Source organism: Somniosus microcephalus, chromosome 34 (assembly GCF_052327205.1).
Source record: "Somniosus microcephalus isolate GS21.2 chromosome 34, FLI_Smic_1.0, whole genome shotgun sequence".
Classification (NCBI taxonomy): domain Eukaryota; kingdom Metazoa; phylum Chordata; class Chondrichthyes; order Squaliformes; family Somniosidae; genus Somniosus; species Somniosus microcephalus.
Window position 1 is genome coordinate 8,582,059 of NC_141020.1, and position 21,756 is coordinate 8,603,814.

General features: G+C 51.0%; 1 protein-coding gene and 1 long non-coding RNA gene across 2 annotated transcripts; one reads left to right on the forward strand and one right to left on the reverse strand.

The window, feature by feature from the left end:
* Positions 1–7,319: 7,319 nt before the first annotated feature.
* Positions 7,320–12,080, reverse strand: LOC147096728 (uncharacterized). Its single transcript, XR_015074540.1, has 2 exons — positions 11,312–12,080; positions 7,320–7,424 (listed from the first exon to the last, which is right to left on the reverse strand). It is a non-coding gene; the product is annotated as an uncharacterized LOC147096728 (long non-coding RNA).
* Positions 12,081–18,558: 6,478 nt separating this feature from the next.
* Positions 18,559–21,233, forward strand: LOC147096729 (uncharacterized). Its single transcript, XM_085973151.1, has one exon. The coding sequence runs from the start codon at positions 18,559–18,561 to the stop codon at positions 20,689–20,691; it is 2,133 nt and encodes a 710-aa protein (XP_085829277.1). The 3' UTR covers positions 20,692–21,233.
* The last annotated feature ends 523 nt before the right edge of the window (positions 21,234–21,756 follow it).

Sequence of the window (21,756 nt, forward strand, 5' to 3'; positions counted from 1 at the left end):
CAGTAGGTGCTGGCAGCTTTCAATAAAAACCGAAGATGCTGAAAATACACAGCAAGCCTGTCAGTGTCTGAAAGAGAAAGACAGTTAAAAGATCCCGCGGCCACTATTTCGAAGAAGAGCAGGGGAGTTCTCCCCGGTGTCCTGAGGTCCAATATTTATCCCTCAATCATCATCACTAACACAGATGATCTGGTCATTATCACATCGCTGTTTGTGGGAGCTTGCTGTGCAGAAATTGGCTGCCGCGTTTCCTACATTACAACAGTGACCACACTTCAAAAAGTACTTCATTGGCTGTAAAGCGCTTTGGGACGTCCGGTGGTCGTGAAAGGCGCTATAGAAATGCAAGTCTTGCTTTGCAAAATGAACAAACTCTGGCAACATTTCAAGTACACGTAATACCCGCCATAAACACGCTTCCAAAAATAATGTCGTGCGATTCCGTTTAAGACGCTTTGACGTAAGGCAAGTATTATTTTCTCAGGGATTGTGTGGGAAACCAACCGTGAGCTCGCTCCCTGTCTCCATCCTGCATTCGGAGTCCAGCCTTCCCGCTAAAAGCCAGACCATGTTCAGAGCAGAGATACGCTGTGAAATGTGGACGAGCTTCGGCTTCCCCTGGTGGTTCAGTGTGGAACTGCCTGATTCCCTCACGTGTCTGTGCTGAGTCACACAGAATATAGAGCGCAGAAACAGGCCATTCGGCCCAACTGGTCCGTGCCGGTGTTTATGTCCCACGCCAGCCTCCTCCCACCCTCTTCATCTCACCCTATCAGCATCTCCTTCTATCCCTTTCTCCCTCGTGTGTTTATCTAGCTTCCCCTTAAATAATTTATTATTATTTATTACTGTTTTATTTATTAAAACTGTATTTCTATTAGTATTTTTATCATTGTTATGGTATATTTATGTTGGGAGGCCTTGTAAAAATCAACATTTCATTGTACAGTACACACGTCTGCTGCATATATGACAAATAAAATTGAATTGAATTGAATTGAATTGAATGCATCTATACTATTCACCTCAACCACTCCCTGTGGTAGCGAGTTCCACATTCTCACCATTCTCTGGGGAAAGAAGTTTCTCCTGAATTCCTTATTGGATTTATTAGTGACTATCTTATATTGATGGCCTCTAGTTCTGGTCTCCTCCGCAAGTGGAAACATCTTCTCTACGTCTACCCTATCGAACCCCTTCGTAATTCTAAAGGCCTCTATCAGGTCTTTTCAAGAGAAGAGAGTTCCTGTTCAATCTTTCCTGATAGTTACAACCTCTCAGTTCGGGTATCATCCTTGTAAATCTTTTTTGCACCTTCTCCAGTGCCTCGATATCCTTTTTGTAATGTGGAGACTGGAACTGTGCACAGTACCCCAACTATGGTCTAACCACGGTTTGATACAGGTTTAACGCAACTTTTCTGCTTTTCAATTCTATCCCTCTAGAAATGAACCCCAGGGCTTTATTTGCTTTTTTTACTGGCCTTATCAACCTGCATCGCTACTTTTAGTGATTTGTGTATCTGTACCCACAGATCCCTCCGCTCCTCTACCCCATTTAGACACTTAGGCCTAGAAATTCAGTTGGGCGCCGTTTGGGGCGCCAAGCTTGCCTGGGCGCCGGAATTACCGCTGCGAGCGGAGCCACTTGCGCCATCCCGATATTCAGTTTCTGCGCCCCAAACGGAAGCGGGCCGCTACTCGAGGCTCCCCGCACCCCGCTTGGGGCGCTCACCCTGAATATCGCCGCGTTAAGGGCCACAGCGCCACCCGCTGCGGCACGGCACGCTGCGGTACTGCAGGCCTTCCTCCCACTGTTAAGGGGGAGGTGCCTGCAACAGCGCGATCCCCGCTCGCGAGTGCCGCAAATGAGCCCGGCACCAAGGAGAAGTGCCGGGCTCGCGGGAAACAGCCGGCAATGCCGCGGGGGGGGGGGGGGGGGGTTTAGGAGGCCGGGGATGGAGGTGCGGGCAGGCGGCTGCCGAAAAAGCGGCCGGCCGCACCTCCACCTTAACTCGCGCCACTACCGCCACAGGTAGGCCCTGTGAACCGGTCGCGATTTGCGGCCGGCGTTAAATAGGCGGGCGCGACCAAATATGGTGATCGGGGCGGGAGCGGGTGCGCTGCGCACACCGATGACGTCATCGGTGGCGGCGCAGCGCTACAGGCTAACGCCGCCATTAGCGCCCCGCTAAATATCGCGGGAGGTGTGGCCAGTGGCGCTAAAGCCACTGAGTGCCCTCTTTGGGCGCTAACTGGTGGTGCAGCCCACTGAATTTCTAGGCCTTAGTTTCCAAGGAGTACGTGGCCTTCTTATTTTTCCTAGGGAGCGGAAAAAACAGCTCTGCTTCTGATCGCTCTCCAGTAACCACCTGCACAGGCGTGTGAGCATTGGCCAAGGGTAGGATTGCTCTGACCTACGACGGCACCCATGGTTGAATAGCCTACCGGCACTCACTGTCTCTACTATGTCAGCTGTGGCTCAGTGGACAGCGCTCTCACCACAGTGTCAGAAGGTTGTGGGTTCAAGTCCCCACTCCAGAGACTTGAGCACAAAAATCCAGGCTGACACTCCCAGTGCAGTGCTGAGGGAGCGCTGCACTGTCGGAGGTGCCGTCTTTCGGATGAGACGTTAAACCGAGGCCCCGTCTGCTCTCCCAGGTGGATGTAAAAGGAGAGCAGGGGAGTTCTCCCCCTGGTGTCCTGCGGCCAATATTTATCCCTCAACTAACATCACTAAAACAGATGATTTGGCCATCATCACATTGCTGTTTGTGGGAGCTTGCTGTGCGCAAATTGGCTGCCACATTTCCTACATTACAACAGTGAGCACACTTCAAAAAGTACTTCATTGGCTGTAAAGCGCTTTGGGACGTCCTGAGGTTGTGAAATGCAAGTCTTTCTTTCTTTCCTGACTGCTATCTAGTAACTCTCAGTTGAAAGTGGAACACAGGAGGAGGCCATTCAGCCCCTCGAGCCTTTTCTGTCATCCTATGAGATCGTGGCTGATCTGCAACCTCAACTCCAGTTGCCCGCCAATTCCGAGGATCTCCAGCGAGGAGGGTTGGGCTCGGCTGTGATGCCCCCCACAGTGGAATAGCCTGCTACATCTGGGCTGTTCAAGGCTCACACATGAAGACAGACCGCATGGATGAAGTATAGGAGGGCCATGGGATCGCAACTCAGCAAGAATCAACGCATTTGGAGTACCGTGCACCAATGGTCCCTCTCATTTTTTTCCCGCGCATGAGCGATTTTTTTTCTCTTTAAAAACTGGTGAGCCAGCTGGGCGGAAGCTCCAGAGGAACGTTCTGGGCACCGCACTTTAGAGAGGAGATGTTAGTCTCGGAAGGAGTGCAGCACAGATTCACCAGAATGCTACCAGGGCTCCAAGGGTTAGATTATGAGGAGCGATTACATAAAGAAAGGCCTGCATTCCTATAGCACCTTTCACGACCACCGGACGTCTCAAAGCGCTTTACAGCCAACGAAGTGGAGTCACTGTTGTAATGCGGGAAACGCGGCAGCCAATTTGCGCACAGCAAGCTCCCACAAACAGCAATGTGATAATGACCAGATCGTCTGTTTTTGTTATGTTGGCTGAGGGATTAATATTGGCCCCAGGACACACTCCCCTGCACTTCTTCGAAATAGTGGCCGCGGAATCTTTTACGTCCGCCTGAGAGAACAGACGGTGGCCTCGGTTTAACGTCTCACCCGAAAGGCGGCACCTCCGACAGTGTAGCACCCCCTCAGCACTGCACTGGGCGTGTCGGCCTAGCTTTATGAGCTCAAGTTCCAATGGAGTGGGACTTGAACACACAACCTTCTAGACTCAGAGGCAAGTGTGCTACCCACGGAGCCTCAGCTGACACTTAAACTGGGCTTGTATTCCCTGGAATATGGAAGATTAAGGGGGTGATTTGAGTGACGTTTTTAAGATTTCGAAAGGATAGTGAGAAATCTTATCCGCTGGTGCAGGGAATCCAGGACGAGGGCGTATCATAGAAACATAGAAAAATAGGAGCAGGAGTCGGCCATTCGGCCCTTCGAGCCTGCTCTGCCATTCACTATGATCATGGCTGATCCTCTATCTCAATACCATATTCCCGCTCTCTCCCCATACCCCTTGATGCCTTTTGGGTCTAGAAATCTGTCTATCTCCTTAAATATATTCAGTGACTTGGCCTCCACAGCCTTCTGTGGTAGAGAATTCCACAGGTTTACCACCCTCAGTGAAGAAATTTCTGTTCATCTCAGTCCTAAATGTCCTGCCCCGTATCCTGAGACTGTGACCCCTCGTTCTAGACACCCCCACCACAGCCAGGGGAAACATCCTCCCTGCATCCAGTCTGTCTAGCCCTGTCAGAATTTTATACGTTTCAATGAGATCCCCTCTCATTCTTCTAAACTCTAGTGAATACAGGCCTAGTCGACCCAATCTCTCCTCATACGACAGTCCTGCCATCCCAGGAATCAGTCTGGTGAACCTTCGCTGCACTCCCTCTATGGCAAGTATATCCTTTCTTAGGTAAGGAGACCAAAACTGCACACAGTACTCCAGGTGTGGTCTCACCAAGGCCCTGTATAACTGTAGTAAGACATCCTTGCTCCTGTACTCAAATCCTCTTGCAATGAAGGCCAACATACCATTTGCCTTCCTAGCTGCTTGCTGCACCTGCATGTTTGCTTTCAGTGACTGGTGTACAAGAACACCCAGGTCCCTTTGTACATCAACATTTCCCAATCTATCACCATTTAAATAATACTCTGCCTTTCTGTTTTTCCTACCAAAGTGGATAACTTCACATTTATCCACGTTATACTGCATCTGCCATGTATTTGCCCACTCACTCAACTTGTCTAAATCGCCTTGAAGCCTCTTTGCATCCTCCTCACAACTCACAATCCCACCTAGTTTAATGTTGTCAGCAAACTTGGAAATATTACATTTGGTTCCTTCATCCAAATCATTGATATATATTGTGAATAGCTGGGGCCCAAGCACTGATCCCTGCGGTACCCCACTAGTCACCGCCTGCCACCCCGAAAAAGACCCATTTATTCCTACTCTCTGTTTCCTGTCTGTTAACCAATTTTCAATCCATGCCAGTATGTTACCCCCAATTCCATGTGCTTTAATTTTGCACACTAACCTCTTATGTGGGACTTTATCAAAGGTCGTCTGAAAATCTAAATACACCACATCTACTGGTTCTCCCTTATCTATTCTACCAGTTACATCCTCAAAAAACTCCAGTAGGTTTGTCAAACACGATTTCCCTTTCATAAATCCATGTTGACTTTGTCTAATCCCGTTGATATTTTCTAAGTGCCCTGTTATCACATCGTTTATAATAGACTCGAGCATTTTCCCTACTACTGATGTTAGGCTAACCGGTCTGTAGTTCCGTGTTTTCTCTCTCCCTCCTTTTTTAAATAGTGGGGTTACATTTGCCACCCTCCAATCTGCAGGAACTGTTCCATAATCTATAGAATTTTGGAAGATGTCAACCAATGCATCCACTATTTCCATGGCTACCTCTTTTAGTACTCTGGGATGCTGATTATCAGGCTCTGGGGATTTATCAGCTTTCAGTCCCATTAATTTCTCCAGCGCTATTTTTTTACTAATACTAATGTCCTTTAATTCCTCCTTCTCACTAGACCCTTGGTTCCTTAGCATTTCTGGGAAGTTATTTGTGTCCTCTTCCGTGAAGACAGAACAAAAGTATGTATTTAATTGCTCAGCCATTTCCTTGTTCCCCATTATAAATTCTCCCGTTTCTGACTGTAAGGGACCTACATTTGTCTTCACTAATCTTTTTCTTTTTCCATACTTGTAGAAGCTTTTACAATCCGTCTTTATGTTCCTTGCAAGTTTACTCTCATACTCTATTTTTCCCCTCTTAATCAATCTCTTGGTCCTTTTTTGCTGAACTCTAAACTGCTCCCAATCCTCAGGCTTGCTACTTTTTCTGGCAACTTTATATGACTCCTCTTTAGATCTAATACTATTCTTAATTTCTTTTGTTAGCCATGGTTGGGCCGCTTTTCCTTTCGTGTTTTTGCGCCAGAAAGGAATGTCTAACTGTTGCAATTCGTGCATTCGTTCCTTAAATGCTAGCCATTGCCTATCCACCGTCATGCCTTTTAATGAAGCTCCCCAATCTATCATAGCCAACTCACTCCTCATACCTTCATAGTTTCCTTTGTTTAGATTTAGGACCCAAGTTTCGGATTGGACTTCTTCAGTTTCGATCTTTAAGAAGAATTTTATCATGTTATGGTCACTCTTCCCTAAAGGATCCCGCACAACAAGATTATTAATTAACCCCTTCTCATTGCCCAATACCCAATCTAGGATAGCTTGTTCCGTAGTTGGCTCCTCAACGTACTGGTCTAAAAAACCATCTCGTACACACTCCAGGAATTCAAACTCCACAGTATTATTGCTAATTTGGTTTGGCCAGTCTATATGTAGATTAAAGTCACCCATGATTACTGTAGTACCCTTGTTACATGCATCACCTTAAAATCAGAGCCAGACCATTCGGGAGAGAAGTTAGGAGACACCTCTCCACGCAAAGGGTGGTAGAAGTGTGGAACTATCTCCCACAAAAAGCAGCCAATGCCAGCTCAATTAATCATTTTGAATCTGAGCTCGACAGATTTTTGCTAGCCAAGGGGTTGTGGAGCCAAGACGGGTGGATGGAATGCGGAACAGGCTCAAGGGGCTGAATGGCCTGCTCCTGTTCCTATGTTTACTGCGTTAAAGGTGCTATATAAATGCAAGTTGCATGTTAACTGATCGTAGCTCAGGCAGCCCTGACCTGGGTCTTGGGCTGATGATTGGGCGACGGAGAAATTGGCTCGTCCGTGACATAAATCAGTCATTCGTGAAAGAAAGACTTAGGAAATAATACTGAGCGGCCTGCGGGTAGCGCTGTCCAGGGAGAGTATAAATACTCGGGCACGGGCCCAGCTTGCGCAGGACATTCTTAACAGGAACTAGTGAAGGACACAACTAGACCTCCATGTTGTAAAACAGTTGATTAAAGCTTTGTTTAACGCTTAGACCAAGTGCCTCGTAGTTTTCTTACGTCAGTCCGTTAGGTTGCCACGTCGCTATTTTGATATTCCGCACTTTCCGCTCCTATTCTTTTCAACCTCGGTGAGGCGCCGCGCTTCGGGCCGCTCGCGCTCCCGACAGAAAGAATCGTTTTTGCTGAACCGCTCCGCGGAATTCCGCACCTCATTACTGAGCGGTGTAAGATTTGGATCGCAGGTCACACACAGGTTACCCAAAGGGGGCGTGAGGAGTTGTCAGGCTTTTTATTAGAGAGCTACAGTTTAAAGCATAATCAGACATAACTAAAATAAAAACAGCAAACGCTGGAGATACTCAGCAGGTCAAGGCAGCATCTGTGAAGAGAGAGAAACAGAGTTAACGTTTCAGGTCGGTGACCTTTCGTCAGAACTGGAAAAAAGCAGGAAATGGAACAGATTTTTAAGGAAGGGAAGGGGCTGGGGAAGGGGGGAGGGGAGGAAAGAACAAAAGGGAAGGTCTGTGATAGGCTGGAAGGCAGGAGAGGTTAAGAAGCAAAGGATGCCAGCAGCACGGTGGCATAGTGGTTAGCACTGTTGCCTCACAGCGCCAGAGACCCGGGTTCGAATCCGGCCTTGGGCGACTGTCTGTGTGGAGTTTGCACATTCTCCCTGTGTTTGCGTGGGTTTTCTCCGGGTGCTCCGGTTTCCTCCCACAGTCCAAAGATGTGCGGGTTAGGTTGATTGGCTATGATAAATTGACCCTTAGTGTTAGGGGGCTTAAATACGTGGGGTTATAGGGATAGGGTGGGATATGTGTTGGTGTAGGCGTTACGGGGATCGGGTGGGATATGTGTCGGTGCAGGCTCGATGGGCTGAAATGGCCTCTATCTGCACTGTGGGGTTTCTGTGATTCTGTGATTTCTGTGAATTTACACTTCATCTCGAGCCATCCTTTATTTCTTAACCTGCCCCATTACCATCTCCTTTTGCCTTGAATATCTCTTAATGTCTCTTAACCTCTCCTGTCTTCTAGGAGTGCACGTCAACCCAAGCACCCCACCCACCCGCCCCTTCAACCACCGTCTGCCCCACCTGTGACAGAGACTGTCGGTCCCGGCACTGGACTCATCAGTCACCTGAGAACTCATTTTTAGTGTGGAAGCAAGTCATCCTCAGTTCCGAGGGACTGCCTAAGAAGAAGAGAAGGCTGTCAGTCTCTGTTCTAAGAATTAAAACCCCATCTTTGAATCTAACAGCTATTTCTTACAGCGTGGGTGCAGCATGGACGGCGGAGGCGAGCAGGCGAAATGTTGGCCTGCACTCCCAGGCACAGCCACAAGATGGAGCCAGTGTACCACAGGAGTTTGGACCAGTGGCATTGGGCCGGTTCCCAAGCTTGTGACGGGCAGGTTCAGCAGGACCCTCTGAGCCTCGCAGCGCACAAGGGACATGTGCTTTCACTAAAATCATTTTCACCAAATTCACCCCTTTCTTTTCTGAAGGTGCCTGACTCCTTGCTGATTCCACAGGCAATAAAGGCCCCTGGCACCTCACCCAGGCGGGCTATTTGACCATGAGGTGCGCTGCAGCGGAGCCGAGGAAAATCCCAAGGTTTTTATAATCCGCGGTCGGTGCCTGGAAGGCAAAGCAAGGTGCTAAAATTGGTCTTAGCAACCTGGTCCGTGGTGGGGAGGTGGGGGCGGGGGGGGTAGAGAATCAGCCAGTGTTCACCCTTCTCTGCATTTTTCTTGTAGTTGACGCGCGGTCGACTTTGGATCTGGACTGGAGGTGACAGAGGTATGAGGAGAGACTGGGTCAATTAGGCTTGTATTCGCTAGAGTTTAGAAGAATGAGAGGGGGTCTCATTGAAACTTATAAAATTCTAACAGGACTAGACAGACTAGATGCAGGAAGGATGTTCCCGATGGCCGGGGAGTCCAGAACCAGGGGTCACAGTCTAAGGATAAGGGGTAAGCCATTTAGGACTGAGATGAGGAGGAATTTCTTCACCCAGAGAGTGGTGAACCTGTGGAATTCTCTACCACAGAAGGCAGTGGAGGCCAATTCATTAAATATATTCAAGAAGGAGTTGGATATATTTCTTAAGGCTAAAGGGATCAAGGGATATGGGGAGAAGGCAGGGACAGGGTACTGAATTTGGATGATCAGCCATGATCTCATTAAATGGCGGAGCAGGCTCGAGGGGCCGAATGGCCGACTCCTGCTCCTATCTTCTATGTTTCTATGTTTCCCCATTTTCGAACACTCCGATCAATTATTAGTTATGAGCTCATAAATTAAATGGCAATTAGCTGGACTTCAATCAAAGGAGCTGAAAGGTCGGAAGGGGGTTCAACCGAGACTTGGGGCGCGGGGGAGGGTGGGGAGGGGGTTCGGAAATACCTACATTCGTTTTAGTTTATACTTGCTGAAGTGCCCGGCGGTGCCGAGGGATTTTTATGGGGATGTTGTTGTTGGAAGAGAGAGAGAGAGAGAGCGACTTGGCGGAAGAGAGAGAGCGACTGGGGGGGAAGAGAGAGCGCGACTGGGGGGGAAGAGAGAGCGCGACTGGGGGGAAGAGAGAGCGCGACTGGGGGGAAGAGAGAGAGCGACGGGGGAAGAGAGAGAGCGACTGGGGGGGAAGAGAGAGCGCGACTGGGGGGAAGAGAGAGCGCGACTGGGGGGAAGAGAGAGCGCGACTGGGGGGAAGAGAGAGCGCGACTGGGGGAAGAGAGAGAGCGACGGGGGAAGAGAGAGAGCGACTGGGGGGGAAGAGAGAGCGCGACTGGGGGGAAGAGAGAGCGCGACTGGGGGGAAGAGAGAGCGCGACTGGGGGGAAGAGAGAGCGCGACTGGGGGGAAGAGAGAGAGCGACGGGGGAAGAGAGAGCGCGACTGGGGGGAAGAGAGAGCGCGACTGGGGGGAAGAGAGAGAGCGACGGGGAAGAGAGAGAGCGACTGGGGGGAAGAGAGAGCGCGACTGGGGGGAAGAGAGAGCGCGACTGGGGGGAAGAGAGAGCGCGACTGGGGGGAAGAGAGAGCGCGACTGGGGGGAAGAGAGAGAGCGACGGGGGAAGAGAGAGAGCGACTGGGGGGAAGAGAGAGCGCGACTGGGGGAAGAGAGAGCGCGACTGGGGGGAAGAGAGAGAGCGACTGGGGGAAAGGGGGGGAAAGGGAAGGAGGGGAAAGGGAAGGAGGGGGAAGGGGGGAGGAGGGGGGAAGGGGGGAGAAGGAGTGGGGGGGAAGGAAGGGGGGGAAGGAAGGGGGGGAAGGAGGGGAGGGGGGAAGGAAGGGGGGGAAGGGGGGAGGGAAGGGGGAAGGGGAGGGGGGTGGAGGGGAGGGGAGGAGGGTGGAGGGGGGGAAGGGGGGAAGGGGAGGGGGAAGGGGAGGAGGGGTAGGGGGTAGAGGGGTGGAGGAGGAGGGAGGGGAGGGAGGAGGGGGTGGTGGAGGGTGGGTGGAGGGGGGTGGGAGGGAGGGGGAGGAGGGGGGAGAGGGGGTGGGGGGGAGGGGAGGAGGGGGGGTGGAGGGGGGTGGGGGGGAAGGGGGGGAGGGGGCTAGGGGGAGGAAGGGGAGGGGGGAAGGAGGGGGAGGGGGAGAGGAGGAGGAGGGGGGAGAGGAGGGGGGGCGGAGAGGAGAGGGTGGAGAGGAGAGGGGGGAGAGGGGGGAGGGGAGGGGGGGAGAGGGGAGAGGGGGGAGGAGGTGGGGGAAGGAGGGGGGGAGAAAGGGAGGGGGGAGCCAGCAGACCCTCTCCCCTCTGCCAGCGATGGGGGGAAGGGGGAAGGAGGGGGGGAGTCCCCGAGCCCCGCCCCCCGATCTCCCGATGTCCCGCCCCCAATCTCCCGATGCCCCGCCCCCCGATCTCCCGATGTCCCACCCCCTGATCGCCCGATGTCACGAGCCCCGCCCCCCGATGTCCCGAGCCCCGCCCCGCCCTCCGCCCTCCCGAGGCCCGATCTCACGAGGCCCGATCTCCCGAGCCCCGCCCCCGCCCTCCGCCCTCCCGAGGCCCGATCTCACGAGGCCCGATCTCCCGAGCCCCGCCCCCCGATCTCCCGAGCGCCGATCTCCCGAGGCCCGATCTCCGATCTCCCGAGCCCAGCCCCCCCGATCTCCCGAGGCTCCCCCCCCCCCCCCGATCTCCCGAGGCCCGATCTCACGAGCCCCACCGCCCCCCCCCCCCAGCCCCGATCTGCCGAACCCCGAGCCCCGACCCCACCCGAGCCGGCTTCAAGAGCAGAGAGAGAGACGCCGCCGCGCAACCTACCGCGTGAGGCCAGGCCGGACTCAAGTCGCACGCGCTGACTCCTGCCCCACCCGCCTTTACTAAGATGGCGGCGGTGGCGACGCTCGGCTCAGGCCCGCTCCCTCCAGCCTTCACAAAGATGGCGGCGATTGCGAGCCGCTTGTTGAGCGCGACGGGTGGTGCCTAGCTCAGGCGTGGCTGGGCAACAGAGGCCCAGGCTTACAGGCCTGGAAAAACGGTGAAAGGTAGGAAAATTCTAGATGTTAGAGAAAAGATTTACAAATTAATTAACTTTTTTTAAAACCAATTTGTGTTTTAAAAGCAGCTTTTTTTTTGCTGGAAATGTAGATTTGAAAAGAAACACGCAGAAAGTGGGAAAAAGAAATGAAAAGTTTGGAATCAAGATGGCGGCGACTCACCTCGGTTCAGAATGATAAGGCCCGCCCACACACGCACCGATTGGTCAACCGTCAGGTCACTGACCTGTACGATTGGTCAATCATCACGTCACTCAACTGTAGGATGGCCCGCCCGCACACACAATGAACCCGCCCCCACTCGATGCAAATGAACGGATAATGAGAGGAATTTTGAACGTTTTTTGGATACCGTCGGCACAATTTTTGTCGGAGCAAAAAGTAAATATGCCTACAAGAGTCCCCTAATGATGAGCTTTCTTTTGATATAACATATGCGTAGGTACGCTCTATAACTTTTGATTGTATAGCCGGCCAGAGAGACAGACAGAGAGACAGACAGAGAGACAGACAGATAGACATATCCTTTTATATATATAGATGATCAAATTGGTTAAAATAGAGGATTTGCTCAATTTCGACCTCAAAGGAAGCAATGCAGCGAATGAGGTCGAAATCCTGGAACTCCCTCCCTAACAGCACTGTGGGAGCACCTTCACCACACGGACTGCAGCGGTTCAAGAGGGTGGCTCACCACCACCTTCTCCCGGGCAATTAGGGATGGGCAATAAATGCTGGCCTTGCCAGCGATGCCCACATCCCATGAACTATTAAAAAAAATGACTGAGCGGAGAAAGGCCACTTACTAACAAGTAGTGGTGTTAAAATATCGAGGCTTTGCCAGACCTTATCTCTGTCACCTCCTCCAGCCCCACAACCCTCCGAGATCTCTGCGCTCCTCCAATTCCGGCTTCTTGAGCATCCCCGATTTTAATCGCTCCACCATTGGCGGCCGTGCCTTCAGCTGCCTGGGCCCCGAGTTCTGGAATTCCCTCCCTAAACCTCTCCGCCTCGCTCTCCTCCTTTAAGATGCTCCTTAAAACCAACCTCTTTGACCAAGCCTTTGGTCAACAGCCCTAATATCTCCTTATGTGGCTCGGTGTCAAATTTTGTTTGATAATCGCTGCCGTGAAGCACGGTTTACTACGTTAAAGGCGCTGTATAAATGCAAGTTGTTGCTATGTGTGGACCAGGTATCTGTGCTGGTTTTCGACACGCACCTTGCTGCTGACTCACAGCCCTTGCAAGCGTGTCTTTTGAAGGAGCTAAGTTACACATAAAAGCAAACAGAGGTTGTAGCCACATCCTGGCACTTCTATGAAACGAGAAAGAAGAAAGGACAAATCGCTGCTCCTCACCCTACCCGCAACACTTTCAACCGCCCGATTAAAAAACCTCCCGTCAGAAACCGGAGGGGGACCAAATCGTCCGGGGGTGGCGAACCGAACACATAACGCGAGCCGCCTTTCGTTACAAAGTCGTAGCTCGTGGGGTAGCATTCACCGGCTTTGGCCGCAGCCCATCGCCGCACTGCGGACTGGCCCGTGAGTAAATGACTCCGCTGTTCACTTTCTACGCTGTATTTACTGGGGCAGGTGGGGTGAGGGGGGCGTTTTGCTTGCAAGCCTTTCCCAAAAAGATTGCCTTCAGCGAATGCCCTTAACGGACAAAGGAATGAACTTCAGTGGAGATCAGTGTGAGGTGGTACATGTTGTTAGGAAGTATAAAAAGGCCACGTACTCCTTGGAAACTAAGTGTGTAAATGGGGTCGAGGAGCGGAGGGATCTGGGGGGGTACAGATACACAAATCGCTAAAAGTAGTGACGCAGGTTAACATGGCCATAAAAACAGCAAACCGAGCACTGGGGTTTATTTCTAGAGGGATAGAATTGAAAAGCAGAGAAGTTATGTTAAACATGTATCGAACCTTGGTTAGACCACACTGGGAGTACTGTTCACAGCTCTGGTCTCCACATTATAAAAAGGATATCAAGGCACTGGAGAAGGTGCAAAAATGATTCACTAGGATGATACCAGAACTGAGAGGTTCTAACTATCAGGAAAGCCTGAAGGGGCTGGGGCTCTTTTATCTAGAAAACTGAAGGCTGAGGGGTGACCTGATCGAGGGCTTTAAAATTATGAAAGGTGTTCGAAAGGGTAGACGTAGAGAAGATGTTTCCACTTGTGGGGGAGACCAGAACTAGAGGCCATCAATATAAGATAGTCACTAATAAATCCAATCGGGAATTCAGGAGAAACTTCTTCACCCAGAGAGTGGTGAGAATGTGGAACTCGCTACCACAGGGAGTGGTTGAGGCGAAGAGCGTAGAAGCATTTAAGGGGAAGCTAGATAAACACATGAGGGAGAAAGGAATAGAAGGATATGGTGATGGGGTGAGATGAAGAAAGATGGGAGGAGGCTGGTGTGGTGCATAAACACCGGCACGGACCAGTTGGGCCGAATGGCCTGTTTCTGTGCTGTAAATACGATGTAATTCTCTGTAAACTATGTAACGCCTGCTGCTTTGATCGTGGTGGAGCCATTCAGGAAGCAGGTTTTCACTCAGAGGGTACTGGGAATCTGGGGGAGTGTGGATTCTGGTTGTCAATTGCTCCTAACTCACAGCAAGTCCCGTTCACCCATCACCCCCTGCGCTCGCCGACCTACACTGGCTCCCGCTCCGGCAATGCCTCGATTTCAAAATTCTCATCCTTGTTTTCAAATCCCTCTGTGGTCCCCGCCCCCACCCCCCCTATCTCTGTAACCTTCTCCAGCCCTACAAACCTCCGAGATCTCCGCGCTCCTCCAATTCTGGCCTCTTGCGCATCCCACGATTTTCATCGCTCCACCATTGGCGGCCGTGCCTTCAGCTGTCTGGGCCCCGAGCTCTGGAATTCCCTCCCTAAACCTCTCCTCCTCTCCGTCTCTCTCTCCTCCTTTAAGACGCTCCTTAAAACCGACCTCTTTGACCAAGCTTTTGGTCACCTGCCCTAATTTATCCTTATGTGGATCGGTGTCAAAATCCTTGCCTTAAAATACTCCTGTGCAGCACCTTGGGACGTTTTACTACATTAAAGGCGCTATATAAATACAAGTTGTTGTTGTTGTTGTTGTTTATCAAATGCGTTTTGAAAGTCCATATACACAACATCAACTGCACTAACCTCATCAAACCTCGCTGATACATTATCAAAGAACTCAATCAAGATTGTCAGACACGAGTTGCCTTTAACAAATCCTTGCTGGCTTTCATTTATTAACCCATGTTTTTCCAAGCGACAATTAATTTTGTCCTGGATTATGGTCTCTAAGCGCTTCCCGAGTTCACTCCTGAACCGGCCCAGCTCCAGTTTTAAGTCAGGGCCGATACAATTGGTTGAAGCAGTCCAAGGCTCGAGAGAGGGTAAATCAGCCGGGCTTCCCATTCCTGATCATCGTTCACTGATTACTGATGGAAAGTTCCCGCGCTCGTGTGGAAATTAAGCGAGTACAGGAAGGGAATCAGCTGTAATGTTCCCTCCACCCCCGGTCAAATAGTCTACCAACACTCACTGACAAAGAATGGTGACTTCAGCAAGGCACTGGGCGTGGGGGTGGAGGGGCAGACGGGGGGGCGGTAGGTGGGTGCTGACACCTGTGGGATTACATAGACTGTACAGCACAGAAACAGGCCACTCGGCCCAACTGGTCTGTGCCGGTGTTTATGCCCCACACCAGCCTCCTCCCGCCCTCTTCATCTCACCCTATCAGCATATCCTTCTATTCCTTTCTCCCTCGTGTGTTTATTGAGCTTCCCACTCAAGGGACTTGAGCACATAAAGCTAGGCTGACACTCCCAGTGGCAGCGCTGAGGGAGCGCTGCACTGTCGGAGGTGCCGTCTTTCGGATGAGACGTTAAACCGAGGCCCCGTCTGCTCTCTCGGGTGGACGTAAAAGATCCCATGGCCACTATTTCGAAGAAGAACAGGGGGAGTTCTCCCCGGTGTCCTGGGGCCAATATTTATCCCTCAACCAACATCACTAAAATAGATTATCCGGTCATTATCACATCGCTGTTTGTGGGAGCTTGCTGTGTGCAAATTGGCTGCCGCGTTTCCCACATTACGACAGCGACTCCTCTTCAAAAAGTACTTCATTGGCTGTAAAGCGCTTTGAGATGTCCAGTGGTCGTGAAAGGCGCTATAGAAATACAAGTCTGTCTTTCTTTCTTAAATACATCGACGCTCTTCGCCTCAACCACTCCCTGTGGTAGCGAGTTCCACATTCTCCCCACTCTCTGGGTAAAGAAGTGCCTCCTTATTGGATTTATTAGTGACTGTCTTATATTATGGCCTCTAATTTTGATCTCCCTCACAAGTGAAAACGTCTTCTTTACTTCTACCCTTTCATTATCTTGAAGGCCTCGATCGGGTCTCCCCGCCGTCATCTCTTTGCTAGAAAAAAAAGAGTCCCAGCCTGTTTAGTCTTTCCTGATCGGTATAGCCCCTCAGTCCTGGTATCATCCCAGATGATCATTTTTGCACCTTCGCCAGTGCCTCTATATTATGGGGACCAGAACTGTGCACAGTGCTCCAAGTGTGGCCTAACCAAGCTTCGATACAAGTTTAGCATAACTTGGCTGCTGTTCAATTCTATCCCTCTAGAAATGAACCACAGTGCTTGGTTTGCTTTTTTTTAATGGCCTTATTATCTGTGTCGCAACATTTAGTGATTTGTGGCTCTGTACCCTCAGATCCCTCCGCTTCTCTACCCCATTCAGACTCTTATTTTCCAAGGATTGTGTGGCCTTATTCTACCTACCAAAATGCACCACCTTCCACTTATCTAACATAAGAATTAGGAGCAGGAGTCGGCCATTCGGCCCCTCGAGCCTGCTCCACTATTCAATGAGATCGTGGCTGATCTTCGGCCTCAACATTTTCCTGCCCGATCCCCATATCCCTTGATTCCCCTAGAGTCCAAAAATCTATCGAACTCAGTCTTGAATATACTCAACGGCTGAGCCTCCACAGCCCTCTGGGGGAGAGAATTCCAAAGATTCACCGCCCTCTGAGTGAAGAAATTCCTCCTCGTCTCGGTCCTGAATCTCTATTAAGAGTCGCTTGCCAATTACAAGCCCCTTCTGCAAGTTCATTGATACCCGCCTGTACTTTGAGCTAGATCGAGAGCTTCCCATGCCCGTCACACGTGACAGATTCCAAAATGGTGGGTCATTTGGATTGGCGTTCCTGGATCTGGTCCAAAAAAAATCCCATCATTCCCGCTTCTGACCCCTGATAGCCCAAAACAATTCCAAACCCCTTACATGTCACCCCCAATATTTTTGCCCCAAATTACAGGAGGACATTAATAAACGTGCAGAATGAGCATATAATTGGCAAATGAAGTTCAACACAGATAAATGTGAGGTATTACATTTTGGTAGGAAGAATAGGGAGGTCACATTACTTGGAGGGTGCGAGTCTGGGTGGGGTAGAGGAACAAAGGGATCTCGGAGTACAAATACACAAATCACTGAAAGTTGCGACACAGGTTAGCAAGGCCATAAAAAAAGCAAACCAAGCACTAGGGTTTATTTCTAGAGGGATAGAATAGAAAAGTAGTGAAGTTATGCTAAACCTGTATCGAACCTTGGTTAGACCACACTTGGAGTACTGCGTACAGTTCTGGTCGCCATATTATAAAAGGGCTATCGAGGCACTGGAGAGGGTGCAGAGAAGATTTACAAGGGTGATACCAGAAATGCGAGGGTATACATATCAGGAAAGGATGAACAGGCTGGGTCTCTTTTCTCTTGAAAAAAGAAGGCTGAGGGGTGACCTAATAGAGGTCTTTAAAATTATGAAAGGTTTTGATAGAGTGGATACAGAGAGAGTGTTTCCAGTTGTGGGGAAGAGCATAACTAGAGGCCATCAATATAAGATAGTCACCAAGAAATCCAATAGGGAATTCAGGAGAAACTTCTTTACCCAGAGTGTGGTGAGAATGTGGAACTCGCTACCACAGGGAGTGGTTGAAGTGAATAGTATCGATGCATTTAAGGGGAGGCTAGACAAGCGTATGAGGGAGAAGGGAATAGAGGGTTATGCTGATAGAGTTCACAGAATCACAGAAACCCCACAGTGCAGATAGAGGCCATTTCGGCCCATCGAGCCTGCGCCGACACATATCCCACCCGATCCCTGTAACCCCTACACCAACACATATCCCACCCTATCCCTGTAACCCCACGTATTTAATCCCCCTAACACTAAGGGTCAATTTATCATAGCCAATCAACCTAACCCGCACATCTTTGGACTGTGGGAGGAAACTGGAGCACCTGGAGAAAACCCACGCAAACACAGGGAGGCATAGTGGTTAGCACTGTTGCCTCACAGCGCCAGGGACCCGGGTTCGAATCCGGCCTCGGGTGACTGTCTGTGTGGAGTTTGCACATTCTCCCCGTGTTTGCGTGGGTTTCCTCCGGGTGCTCCGGTTTCCTCCCACAGTCCAAAGATGTGCGGGTTAGGATGATTGGCTATGATAAATTGACCCTTAGTGTTAGGGGGATTAAATACGTGGGGTTACGGGGATTGGGTGGGATATGTGTCGGTGCAGGCTCGATGGGCCGAAATGGCCTCTATCTGCACTGTGGGGTTTCTGTGATTCTGTGATTCTGTGAATGTGCAAACTCCACACAGACAGTCGCCCGAGGCCGGATTCGAACCCGGGTCTCTGGCGCTGTGAGGCAACAGTGCTAACCACTATGCCACCATGAGGAAAGATGGGAGGAGGCTCGAGTGGAGCATAAACGCCGGCATGGACTGGTTGGGCCGAATGGCCTGTTTCTGTGCCGTATGTCTGGTGTAATCCTGTGTAATCGTATGTAAACAAACAAGTGAAGCAGGGGTGAGGGAAACTCGAGATGACAAAGGGGCAAGGGGGAAATGTGCTGGCTTACAGCTAACGTTTCGATGCAGCAATGGTGTCTACAATGTATTTGTTTTTTTCAGTAGCCGCATTGCACCATGAGGAAACTGCTCGTGACCCTCACTGCCCTGGGGTTGATGCTGTACTCAGTGAGAATCTGTTCTCCAGCAAACCTTTGTCCGCCTTGCGAGTGCCCTGGCTCTGCCCCAAAGATGATGTGGTGCATCGGTAAAATGCTGAAAACGGTTCCAGCAACGTTCTCGTCCGACATTCAAGAGCTGTTCTTGCAAGACAACAACATCTCCGCGATCCTGCCAACAGATTTCTTGAGTTACAGCTCTGGAGGCCGCAACGTCACGCCCTCTGGAAAGGCTCCCGGTGAACACCTTCTCACCCTGGACCTCAGCCACAATCATTTCACCTCCGTACCAACCGAAGGACTAGTGGGCCTGACCCGACTGAAAAAGCTTTATCTGAACAGCAATCAAATAGCTTCCTTGCCATCAGGTTGTCTACGTAACCTCACAAATCTTAAAGAGCTTCACCTAAGTAGCAATCGCCTTCAATTTTTGAATCCTGGCGCCTTCACTGGACTTTCTAGGCTTCAGGCACTTACGTTGAGTTTGAATCAAATCACAAGCATTGTCCCTGGAGCCTTGAATGAGCTAGGTCAATTGGATTTACTTCAGTTCAATGGCAATCAGATCTCGGTAATCCAATCTGGAGCCTTTAAGGGGCTAAAGAGCCTTAAGCAGTTGTACCTCAGAAATAACAATATTCATTCCTTAACCAAGGGGTCACTCGATGGTCTTGACCAACTTCAGGTCCTAAGTCTTAGCAACAACCACATTCGCTTGCTGCCCAAAGAAGCTTTGGAGAACCTTAAAATGTTGAAAGATCTTTACTTGAATAATAATCACATCACTTTTCTTCCTGGAAGATTTTTTCCCAAATTCGCGAAGCTTGTTAATCTCGACATAAGTAACAACGAAATAACAAACGTGCCAGATGATGCCTTGCTTGGACTGGCCAAGTTGAAACTCCTGGACCTGAGCTTCAACAACCTCACCAGTCTCCCTCCCAGAGCATTTCATGAGCTTGAGAACTTGACTATACTAAACCTATTCAACAACCAGATAGACTCATTGCCTGGATTAGCGTTTGACGGCCTCATGAACCTGAAAGAACTGCACCTGGACAACAACCGGATCTCGGATCTCCCACCGGAAATATTTCAGAAGCAGTTTGAACTGAAAGAGCTTCAAGTGGACAATAATTTTCTCTCTCGTCTGCCTGAGGCACTCTTCAGCAACCTGACCAATTTGAGAACCTTGTACCTTGACAACAATCAGCTGAGCCTCATCCCTGTGACAACCTTCCAGAGTCTAAGGCATCTGAGAGAGCTTCAGCTAGAGCAGAATAACATCACCTTTCTCCCCGAGAAAATCTTTGATGGCTTAATGGACCTGCGGATCCTGCAGCTCAACCAGAATTATCTCTCGGCCCTTCCTCGTGGTATCTTTGAGCCTCTCACGAATCTGAGGGAACTTCAGTTGAGCAGCAATTTCTTCACCACCATCCCGCAAGGAATTTTCAAGAACTTAAAGAAGCTGAAGGAATTGCACCTGGACAGCAACTGGCTGCACACCATCGAGCCAGCCTTGTTCCATGACTTGCAGAAGTTAAAGGAACTGCACCTACAGTTCAATCATCTCCTCTACCTGCCACCTGAAGTCTTCGTTCATCTCCAAAAACTCAAGAAGCTCCAGCTCCACAATAACCATCTCTCGACCTTAGCTCCAGAGACCTTTGAGAAGCAGCAGGGCTTGCAAGAGCTGCACCTGGACAGAAACGACATCTCTTCTCTCCCCCCGACCGCTTTCCGAAGCCTTGCTCGCCTCACCCTCCTGCACCTCAACTTCAACAGGCTCACAAACCTCAGCGAAGGACTTCTGGACCCCCTGGTGAGACTGAACCAAATCCATCTGTACAGCAATCGCTGGGACTGCCGCTGCCCATCCATCGTCTACCTCAGCCGCTGGCTGCAGAAGAATCCCAACATCGTTCAAGGGGCGGTTGAGTGTTTTTCAGATAGATCGCCAGTGGCGGCTGAGCGGAAATTTCCTTCCACGCTTTCGCACTGCTCTTCTGCTACAAGCCCATCGTTATCCCATCCTCAAATACTCTTCTCCATCTGCTGCTTGCTTTCCCTCAGAATGACCTTCCATTGATCTTAATCCAGCCCCACAACCCTCCGAGATCTCTGCGCTCCACCAATTCTGGCCTCTTGCGCATCGCCCAACTTCCATCTGGCGGCCGTGCCTTCAGCTGCCTGGGCCCCAAGCTCTGGAATTCCCTCCCTAAACCTCTCCGCCTCTCTATCCTCATTTAAGACGCTCCTTAAAACCTAAGGGGGGAAAATTGGGTTGCTTTGCGCCTCCCGTTGGGGCGCAAAGCGACTAGCGCCCGGGCACGGTGCTGTCCACGCCTCCCGCGAAATTCAGCGGGAAGTTAGCGGCGGTGCTAACCGGTAGCGCCCCTGCGCAGCGCCCCGCTCGCACCCCTGCCACGATCTTCGGGAGCGCCCCCTGACTTACCACCGGACGCTATGTCTGACGGGGTCATGGGGGGGGCCTACCTGCGGCCGGGGCGACGCTAATTAAAGGCAAGGTGCCGGGCGGCCATTTTTGTTGCTGGTCGCCTGCCAGCACCCGCCTGCGCTCCCATCCCCGGCCTCCTGACCCGCCCCCCCCACCCCGCGGAGTGCTGGCAGCGCTCCGTGAGCCCGGCACTTCTCTTGAGTGCCGGGCTCTTTCGCCGGCACTCCCGATCCCTGGGGATCCAGCTGGGCCCCGGATCACGCTGCGCAAGGCCCCTCCCCTTTAAGAAGGGGAGGAAGGCCTGCAGTACCGCGGCACATAGCGCCACAACATTGACTCACAGCGCCCCCAAGAGGGATGCAACCAATCATTTTCCAGCGCGGGGGCGCTAATTTTCCCGGGGCGCTACTCAATTTTTAGCCCTAACTCTTTGGCCGAGTTTTTGGTCACTTGCCTCCTTATGTGGCTCGGTGTCAAATTTTGTTTGATAACCACTCCTGTGAAACGCCTTGGGACGTCTTACTACGTTAAAGGCGCTATATAAATGCAAGTTGATGTTGTGTTGTTGTTAAAATGGGCCTAGTATGGATGGGGTGGGGTGGAATGACATGACGTGGCTGTGGGCTGGAGGGGGTGGGAAGTATCTAGTCATGAAGCTCCATCCATCAGGAGTCTGGGGCAGGCTTGATGGACCAG